The 11,037-nt window shown below is 35.8% G+C and overlaps 1 protein-coding gene across 5 annotated transcripts in view; it reads left to right on the forward strand.

Moving 5' to 3' along the window:
* The window catches only part of LOC139106646 (zwei Ig domain protein zig-8), a 76,319-nt gene extending 69,351 nt beyond the window's left edge, over positions 1 to 6,968 (forward strand). For 4 of the 5 annotated variants that reach the window (XM_070663582.1, XM_070663583.1, XM_070663584.1 and 1 more), the window contains 2 exons: positions 726 to 881; positions 1,509 to 3,988. In XM_070663582.1, coding sequence (XP_070519683.1) covers positions 726 to 881; positions 1,509 to 1,985 — 633 coding nt within the window. In that variant the 3' untranslated portion in view covers positions 1,986 to 3,988. The other variant, XM_070663586.1, reaches the window with a different exon arrangement.
* The last annotated feature ends 4,069 nt before the right edge of the window (positions 6,969 to 11,037 follow it).

Here is an 11,037-nt window from a genome sequence, read left to right on the forward strand (position 1 = left end):
GCTTACATTTATACTTATATTTTACCGATGTGAAAAAGCGAGCTCTGTATTTAATATATTAATAATTAATTAAAAACGTATTTTAAAAAAATTAATTATTTGATACAATCAAATCGTAAAATGTTTTAAGAAAAAAATTCTCTTTTAAATTCTAGTTGGAAATGTTTTAATATTTTAAAACAAGTATACTGAAATTTAAAAATAAAATAAATCTTATTATCTATAAAATATTTCGCAAATTAATTTCTTGAATTTTTGCTTTGATGTTTAATATTATATTTCAATTGGCTAAATAAATCAGTGCTTTCCGGTTATATTCAAAAGTAGCTCCAAGCTGACGATATCGCTAAATAATTAAAATACAGTACGACGTAGCCGCTATTCAATATATTGAACACACACAGTTTTGTGGTTTGCTCTCTGGGGAACGAAAATTACCTCTAAATTAGGATGTTCTAATAGCTACGATAATTGAATTGATTCAATGTATGTCGAGATCTCTCTTTCGCATTCCCTTAATATATTTCATTTCCTATGCATACGTTGCTACTATAAATAATTCTAATGCTTTGAAACATTACGTCATGTAGATAACTTTCCGAATTTTGCAATTAAAACTAATAACTTTCTTTTTTTTTTTTTTTTTAATTACGCGCATTTTTCGAAGTAAAAATTATTATGTCATGCATATTAATTGTTTCTGGATTAAAAAATTTTTGTTGCAGATTACTTGGGTGAGACGGAGGGACAGGCAATTGTTAACAGTTGGTACCAGCACACATTCTATTGACAAAAGATTTGTCGTCAGACATTCGAGCACCGATTGGCAACTCACAATACGCACCGTAACTGTGGACGATGCTGGTATCTATGAATGTCAGGTAATTCAATTATTCTTTTACTACTCCATAGTTCTTAATTTTGAGAATATTAAACTGTAGCGTGACATTCTTTATTTAATATATTTTTATCTTTATTCATATTTCTATTTTGTAAGATAAATTTGATGCTCGATGTCGAGTGAATAAAATATTTTTCGAACATTTTAAGCTATGTCTATAAATTGAATGATTTTTAATGTATGATTCCGTGACGTTTCGCTAAAGGTTTTACACGTCTGAAATGTCAGTTAAAATGCTGAAGTGATCGGTCACAGGCTACATATTTCAGGTCACGGCGATTAGCCGCGGCTTTGGCCCGAGCTGGATTCTCTGTAGAGCAATCTACATCGCTTTGATAATGTTAATACAAGTCATAGTATATATTGCAATATAATACGTAATTTGTTATAATTGAAAATTGATCGTTACTGTGTGGAAAATACTCAATTTACGGTACCTCAATTTCTTAATATTATTTTGCGTAATATCGCCTATAACACATTAATAAAATTGACGAGCTGAGGGAGCTTCTCGATTGCCATTCCGTATAAAAGCTATCACTCTTTAGAATACGTGCTTCAATATATTATCATATAACTCAAAGGTACCGTTATATTATGATTGTAGGTGACGTCGCATCCGGTGCAGCGAAACTTCGCTCGTCTCAAGATTACGGAGGCATATTCGATAATACCAGGTGCACCTGATCTGCACGTGAAGCAAGGTTCGAGTCTTCGTTTGGAATGCCAACTTAAGGCTGCCACGGAAAAGCCCCTTTACGTCTTCTGGTATCGTCAGGGTCGTATGATAAATTACGATGAAGAGCCCGGCGTTGATGTCAGGCTCACATCGAACGGCTCTATTCTGACGGTGAACAAAACGAAGCTCACGCACGACGGGAATTATACGTGCGTACCCAGCAACGCCAAGGCGGCATCTGTCATGGTCCACGTAATCGAAGGTGAGAACCACAAAGCCGCACCCTCATTAGTTTCGGCTGAATTTAGCTTCGGATTTGAACTTAATTGTAAGAACACAAAATTAATCCCAACGAAATATTATATCGCGTTGATTTATATCGGACGAAATACACCTGAACGTTAAGTATTGCAATTTTTATTTTTATTAAAAGATAGCATTTGTAAAATTTATTTGGATGCAAAGGATTTGCATGTCTTTCGACATATTAAAGCTTGCATATTTTAATAAAATATTCAAGGCATCCATTGACACGTAAAAGATACAATTAACTGAAACAATGTCACAAAATTGTTTATTAAATTACCCGTCTTGGTTTCGCATATGAGGAAATTTCGAGCACGATGTAAATTACTTGAAACAATATCACGTGTCGACACGTTACGTACATATATGCGTGTCAAAGAGGGAATCTCTGGTGTTTCCCGTAATTAGATCTCATTAGTTTTCCTCCAGATTTACTACCGTACGGTATTGTTGAACCGCGAGTTACTGCGATGCAATCACCGGAAATCCTACTTTGTTCTATTGCACGAGAAACGGCGGCTTGCGGATTATATCAGTAGGCTGAGTTCGCGGATTAAAATGCGATAGTAATTGACTCGCGCCAGTTACGTTGGAGGAAGAGATCAAGCCGCCGATCGGCCGGTAACTTTCATGAAACTTGAATATTCATTAGAGTAAGTGCCGAACAATTAAACGGCTCGTAAGGAGCTCGTTACGATCGGATTTAGCGGCTCTCGCAGATGCATTCATCCCGCAATCCCGCATAGTTCGGCTGCGATAACGGAAGGGCGCTTCAAAATTGTACGACCGTCCTTCTAACGACGAAACTTTTACAAAACCTCCGAGTTTGTTCCGCGAAGACAAAGTTTGAACGCAATTTTTTGAAAGTACGGTGTATAACTTCGGGCCGGCTTTACTTACATTTTAACACGCTTAGTAACTACGTAACAACGCGATAGTGTCCGTGGGGCATTATCAAACTTATCTATTATTTCCTCCTTATGCGAGACGATAGATACTCTCCTTCTTTTTCGCCCACGCGATTGTAGTTTAAATTTCTTTTTTTTATTTTATTTTTTTTATTTCTTTCCCTCCTCCTCTTATTCCTCTCGCAACACGGCTTCGACATGTCAGTCGTCAAAAGTTCTTTCAGGGCATTAGTGCGGATTGTATTAAATCTCTTTATATTAAACTTTACAATCTTGTTTACCCAAGCACAATGTTCTTGTAAAAAAAAAAAAAAAAAAAGAACGAAGAAAATAATATTGGGTTGGAAAAAGATACAGTGGCTAAAGTTGGAAAGTTTGATATTTAGATAAATATGTATACTTAAAGTGTTACTGCTATAGAATAATTTTTGTATTCAGCTTTAACCCGTTATAATATTTAATTTAAATATTTTAATATAAATGATGAGGTTAAAGTTCAAGTATTTATTAATACTTTTTAAAGGGTTGACTTTTCCCGTTTAATAATTTGTTGAGACTTACGAAAATTGTAAAAGTTCCAAAAAATGAATATTATTCGTTCGAAGTCCTTTAAAATCAAATTTCACCGTTTCAAAGAGTGGTTTACTTTGAAAGATTTGAAGGCGGTGTGAAAAGAAAGAACTACCATGGAAAACTTGAAAAGTTCGACAGATATTCATCCACTGTTTGCCATGTCTCCGTTGATGTCGAAGCACGTGACAACCGGGGAGCGTCATGTACGTGACCAGATTGTCGAGAGGTATTTTCCAGAAGAAGAAATGTGAAATGATCCACATTTCATCTTATATCTCAACTAAGAGCACGCCGGTCGACCTAAAATAATTTAAAATGTCTTAGTTCCAAGAAAGGGCTTTACTACTCCGTATAAAAAAAATTACTGTACAATTTTTCTTTTTTAAATACTTTTCAAAAGAAAAATATCTCTAAGCGCGACACAGGAATTTTTGCAATAATTAATCTTAAATACAAATACGTATAACGTAGTACTATAATATTTTAAGCGTCTTGTGCGGAATCTTAAAGCCACATATATATTTTATTATTACGCTCCGCGAGTGAGTGATCTAAAATTAAGTAAAGCCGAATTTTCTATCCACGCCCTGCCCTTGCCGCCGTATGAAGCACAGTTTCTAATCTTATTGCAGAAGAGGAGAAGCCAGCGGCGATGCACGGTGGCGACAGAAGGAACCTCAGCCCGGCAATTTTGGCGAGCAACTTTCTCGTGTCCCTTCTGGCGGCCGTCAGCTGGAGGATACCGAGTTTCACGAGCCTTTACCCCACGTGAATTACCGCCACCCCGGTTGCGTCCTTCGGTCCGCGTGTCCCTCGCGACTTGACGGCGGGCCTGGCGAGGAAACGAGTTCCCCAAGTCGTTGCCCTGTCGCTTGGTGTCGGCGTGAATCCTGTTCATTTCCGACCCGGGAAAAAACTCCGGTGCCGGGGATGATTGTGCGCGTGATACCGCGAACTCGACGGCACCTCGGTTTACCTTAAGTGTGTCTCTTTTGAGTATACTAGATATACGCTAATCGGGGGTTAACAGGCGTGGTACGCGCGTGCTTGGTGTGCTCGTCCGACGATTTCCTCTAGCTCAAGGACAAAGAGTCGCCGGCGAATCCAGGGGATTTCCTCCCCCCGTCCCCCCCCCGGTACGGATACAATGCACAAATGTGCGAAACGGCTCTTCAATTCGCACCGTATCTTCCACCTTGGCCCGTATCTCGCGCGAGTGCCGTGTAAATGTGCTTGCCGGGACGACTGCATTCCATTTTGGAACTGAGCTAGCGATATACTGTAGGATACGTTTTAATCTTAAACTCTCGCGTAATCTGTGCGTTTCGTTGCGATGTTACCAGTCAAACGATTAAAAAGAAAAAGAAAAAAGAAAAAAAGAAAAAAAAACGAGAAGTGAGATTCAGCATGTAAATACAAACGCAATTTTTCTTGTACTTAGAGATTCTTTTGTGATAATAAATCGTACAAAATAATGATACTTCTGAAAAAAGAAAAAAGAAAAAAAAAAGGGTAAAAAAAGAAAGCTAACTTTGAGACTTATAAAAGATCAGTAATGTAAAACGTACCGCGATAAATTTCGTGATAAACTTATCGCGAATACATTTATACATTTAGGCATATATATATATTTTTTTTTTTTTTTTAATTATTGATTAAGTTGTGCAGTATAATTTTCCAGTAACGAAATTATTTAATTACTTCAGATGTAACCGCGTGAATCGCAATGAGACCAGAGGATTATGAGACTATGGTACTAAGGTACGTCATAAAATATGCATTGGTGAAAAAGTCGCGCGAACGGAAAGGGAGCTCCTGATTTGTTTGGACAGGAAACTCGGTTTCTCGCAGAAAATTTGTTTCCCGATAGAAACCTTTCCGCTCGATATGCGGCTCGTTGATATCTTTCGGTGTGCGTGATCGGTGAGTCATTTTCTTCGTACGTGCATTCTACATATATACATATATACATATACGGATACGTATATATTCGTTACGTGCAGACAAATGTACACGGCGAGAGCTCGATTTATCGTTCTTCCAATTAATCGCGGTATTTATATTTTCGAATCCTAAAGTGATTTGTATCGCTTATCGTTTGCCACGTTCATTGATTGCATATGTTTTTGTTTCGACCAAACATCCATTTCGACAGCGTTTGATCGAGCTTTCATCGTATATGCGATACGTTATTGCATAACGTAGAGGCTGCTGCGAAAATTCTATTTGTCGTAACCAGAATTGCAAGGCTATTAATAATGACAAATCGTGCTCTTCGATTAAATCGTTTAACCTGCTACCACAAAGCGCTTTTTATTTTACGAATTACTTTAAATACAAAAAAAAAATTTTTCTTTAATTTAAAACCAGTAGACGGATAAAGAGATATTTAAAAAGTCAAAGTAAAAAATAATTGGTTGAAAAATTAAAAAATACGCCGACTGGTATGCTGCATGACGATAAAAGTGCATTTTGTGAATTCTGTTATAAGAGCAATCTTATTATCTTTTATCGGTAGCAGAGAGTTTAAATAAATCTTCGTTCGAGCTGGTGTACATTTCTGCGAAGGCAACAAGATAAGACAAGCAGATTTCTCGCGACAACTTGATTACACGAACCTGAGGTGTATGAGCGACGTTCTTTCCGCGCTGTAGAAGCCTTACTTCAATTCCCGTCGACTCTCACAGTGCAATCGTCACTATAAAAAGAAAAGGAAAAAAAAAAAGAAATAAATTCTCTCTCCACTTCGCGATTCTCCGGATGGGTATGCACTGAAGCATTCTCGCTGTTTGTTCGCTAGGTGTATATTTATCGATCTTTAAATAAATGATAAATGCAAACTCAACCGAACGAATGTCCGATGTGAACATAAAGAAGAAATGAGGAAACAGCGAACGCGAGAGGGCAAGCGTTTGCTCTCTGTTCGCTCATTCGTTTTTTTTTTCTTTTTTTTCGTTCCTCTTCTAGTGTATACCCACTTTCATACGTCCTCAAGATTGATGAATAATTGCGCCCCGAATGTTGCGCGTCACGCAAGCGATGCGAACGATTGATCTTTCGAGCCACAAAATCACTCCTTCAAATTATTTTAACAAAATTGGAACGTGTATGCTATTCCGTCGATGTGAAAAGTTATTCGCCGAACAGAGATTTTCGTGTTCCTCCGTTTCATTTAAATAGAAGACACAGAAATGGAAATAAAACGAAAATCTAGAATGAGTTGTACAGAAAGAACTTAAAAGGTATGTTTTATGTCTGTTAATTTTCTTTTTTTTTCTTTGGTTAATATTTTAACGCTAAATTTTGAAACGTAAAATAATGAAAGTAAAGGAAAAAAATGTGTACGGAGTGTAAGTACTACGGAGAGATATTCGCATTCCTGTGGCTGTTAGAAAGCTCGTTGCGTTGATTTCGCTTTTCTGCGATGGGAAATGCGATGAGCAGTCATGGTCTTTAGTCGTACATCGAGTTTTATGCGCGGCACGCACGTCACGTGGAAATGCAGCCGTGGACTCATCAACGTTATTTATCTGAATACGTGGAATCAATGTAAATACTAAACATTCTAACTACGCATTCAATAAAACATTAATCGTGACTATAGGAGTGAAGTTATTTCTTGGATCTTGCAAATCTTCTTTATTCATTATTTATTCAGAATTATTTAAAATTAATTTGATCTAAATCTTTTATTAATACTTAATGAACACCTTTTACGACACGTAATATTAAAAATTTATATTTGTACCAGTAAAATATAAAATCTTTATAATGAAGAGTGACACGATTAAAATAATTTCTGATTTTCTTACTTTTAGTAAATCTTTCAAGTTCTTTTTTCATCAAGTATTAAAAATTTTCTATTAAAAATAATTCTCTTTTTAATTTTATATCTTATATGTTTAAATGTTACGTAGATAAAATAAATATTTTTTTCTAGATGAGGCAAGGATCAACTTATTACGGTGTAAGAATAAAAAGAATTTTGCGCATAATTTCTAAAAGCATTCATTGACTCCTTGATGACAGCTTTATGATGCAGGTAAGAGAGAAAAAAAAAGGGCAGTTTCGTCGCATGCAAGATGTTTTTGCAGATTACTTAGCATTTCTCTTTACAGAAAATAGAATCTCAATGACGGATTATTATTTCTTGCATCGCGAGTCTCACATGCAACCTATTACAATCTATTACGACTTATTTTGAGTGAACACGTATGTTCGCGTGTTTACCCTCTTCAATCATTCGTATAACGCACCTATGCAAATGCTGCGAGTTCTGCTGCGTCTAAGTTAAACTTTTATTATCATAAATTTCAATATTAAATATTACTGGCTGCTATTTTATTTGTTGAATCGATATATTTTAATCTATGTTGAATGTTGCACGAATGTTACCAAGAGTAATTGGTTAATAAAAAAATTATTGTTATAACTGTTCTACGATAATAGAAGTTAAAGTTGCATGCTTTAAAATGAGAAATGTATTTTAGTGAGTTTAAACTAGAACCTCATTTAACAAGATAGAACTTAGAACTTTTTAATGAACATTATATAAATGATAGTAACGCAATTATTAAAAAATAAAATAAAATAAAATCACACGTAGAAGGCAAATAAATTAAATTAGCATTCTGCACAAGTTAATTTCATTTCCGTACACGTTTCGTACATATTACGCAAACGTTTTATTAAATTTTTCCTAAGATATATTTCTAACGACAAGATTAAATGCCCACGCGAGCACTATGAAGTATTCGTCGACTATCCGCTGCAGAAGTAATCACATTGAATTTGAAAGCGAAAATGGACAATAGCGAATACAATGTGGAACGGAATAATCATAGTGAACCTTTTGTCGCAGCGATAAACCGCACATCCACTGGAAACACCTGAGAGCTTTAATATAACAAATGTGAATCCTAACTCGATCTCGACTCAGATTTACACCGTATCGTAGATAGAAGTTCATTTAATCGCACATTGAATCCGATAGAAATAATACAAGTGAAAATTGGTGCTAAAAGACCGTCTGACGTACGTAAGTTCTTAATAAAAGATAAAAGGGAAAGAATAAAAAATTAAACTAACAAAGAAACGGCTAATAAAAATTGTCGGCAAAATTCTAGTTTCATTAAATATGGAAGTATCGACGAACTAGCCATTAATATAATAAGAAATCAATTAGATAATGATAACAGGTACTAATGGATTTTTACGTCATTGGAAAGAAATATTAAATATACGGGAAGTCTCACAGATTATTTAATATCGACTAAAATGTCCCAAGGCTTGGCCGATAATTAATGTAATGAAGATTTAAATAATATAAAAAAAAATTGTGTTAATAAATCCAGCGCATAATACACATCAGCGCTTAATAATTTTCTTTGATTGTACTTGAAAGTATATTACTTTTTAAATTACTGCAGATCATATTTATGCGCAGAGACATTTTTTAATTGAATGTGATGTATGGATTTGTCAGCGTAAGAATTGTTAAACGATTCAGATGTTTAATATAAAAATCGTATTACTCATGTGATAAAATTTGTGAATTTTATTATGCGTATTTGCCTATTTTTGATAAAAAAAAAAATCACATAGATACACGCGTATGAATTTAGAAAAATTGCTCGTATTCATGACTGGCTATGCAATACACATAAGTATTTATATTTAAATTCCAGATACTAATATCGCTACAGAGCGCAATATTCGTGCTTGGTAGCGATGTCTCTCGTTTTTATATTTCGCCTGATATTTCGGCCTGATGCTTCGCGCCCTACAACTCTTCTTTTTATTTTCCATCCCCGCCGGGCAAAAGTTACGCGATAAAAGCTCGAAACTCTTTTGCAGCGACTGCTAAATTGAAACACCGTCGAAATAAAACGACCTCTCTTATTCCTACCGTGATCGTCGAGCGGCAGGTACCTCTATGTACGCTTGCACAGGTGTACTTAGATTGGTAATAAAGATTCCGACTCCTTTCGAGGCTGCGTATGTGTACGCTCGCGTGTTTCAACAAAAAACGACCGTTGAAAAGAGCGTCTCTGCTTGAAGGAGTGAAGCGAGAAGAATGCCGCGGAAAGAAACAAGAAGGAAAAAAAAAAAAGAAAAAAAAATGCGCGGACTCATTACACAGACGGAATTATTCAGTCGTTCCGTTGCGAATATATGACTAGCTGGTGAATTTAGTACGGCGGACGGAAATGTCGATATTCTAGTAGTACAATGATCTCCCCAAGTAAAATTTTAAATGCAAATGCAGCAATCTTTTTGAATCGCATCTCGTCGTGATTGAAAATTATGGCAGCATATATCCCGAGTAAACAGCGTAGATAAAATTTGTTATGTAATTTACGTGTAAATTGTAAAATTTATACAACTTGCGTATGCCATTGTATCATAACGGTACACTCTTATTCTCTTTTTGCATTACGTACCATATGCATTTAGATAATTAAATCGATATTTTAATTCAATCATTTACTTGCGCACAATACAAAGATTGTACACTATCTTTAGACGAAATTTTTCCACTAAGAGCAAGCTTTGAATAATCCCGTATGCGTGCCGACCTTTTTGGAAGATTGGTAATAATACACTTTATTGACGTAACATATTCCAGGGGCAATATATCACGAGTGCGTTCGCGATTTTTTTTCCGCCTTTATTTACCGAGGATAAAATCAAGGATTCCTCGTATAGAAAGAACAAATAGAACGAAACGCGAAGAAATGTAATCACACGGCAATAGCATTTAAATTAAATTAAAGTGAAGCGAAAGGGTTACAACGGTGCTTTAACATCGAAATACGTGTCTTAATTTATGCGGAACGATAATAATAGCGTTAAAGCTGAATAAGAGAAACTTTAAAGATATATTAAGCGTGGTTATCTTTTCAATGACTGTTCTTCACTTCCGATCGAATCTGGCCTAACTCTATAGCGAAATTGTTGTACGCGTGACGCGCATCGCGACCTATATTTCATACTTGAATAAGGATGACATTTGCGGCTCCTGATCCACAGTAGGACTTAGTACGCAGGAAGCGGTAAGCGCTTTATAGCGACAACTAAATCTTGCACGTACAAACGGGTCGAGCGGTATGAGAGATGATGCTGGGAAAGCAGTGTTTTGGCTCACTGGTGCCGGGCTTTGCCAAACTTTCTTCGTAGCTCGGGACAGAAATACAGAGAGTGAAGTTTCCTCCTCCTCAGGAGTTACTCGTTCCGGCCGTGTACACATAATACATCTGCTGATGAGTTAATTATGACGAAATTCTTGTTTGCGTATCAATTTTAATTAAAGATATTTGCCCAACGAGAATCAGTTTCTCTGTTTAAAATCAATAGTTCGTGCTTACGGTGTTATAGTTAAAAATCACCGCGATAATAATTAAAACATACTTTTAGTCGTACTGCACGCTAATAAATTACAATTCAACGGTTAAACGCCGAGTTATGCCTTTTATTACATTTTTCTAACGGCTATTAAATACCGCAGAAACGGTAACAAATTTTTATGGTTGAAAAAAAGGGTCGGAACTATCGCCACAAAAATAAAAAAAGATTTAACTAAAATTCACGAATCGTAAATGGATCGGTGGCGATATGTATTGTATATCTGCATTGGAAATATACTATTCCATTCTATGTGAACAATATTA

The sequence above is a fragment of the Cardiocondyla obscurior genome, linkage group LG11 (assembly GCF_019399895.1).
Source record: "Cardiocondyla obscurior isolate alpha-2009 linkage group LG11, Cobs3.1, whole genome shotgun sequence".
NCBI classification, from domain to species: Eukaryota; Metazoa; Arthropoda; class Insecta; order Hymenoptera; family Formicidae; genus Cardiocondyla; species Cardiocondyla obscurior.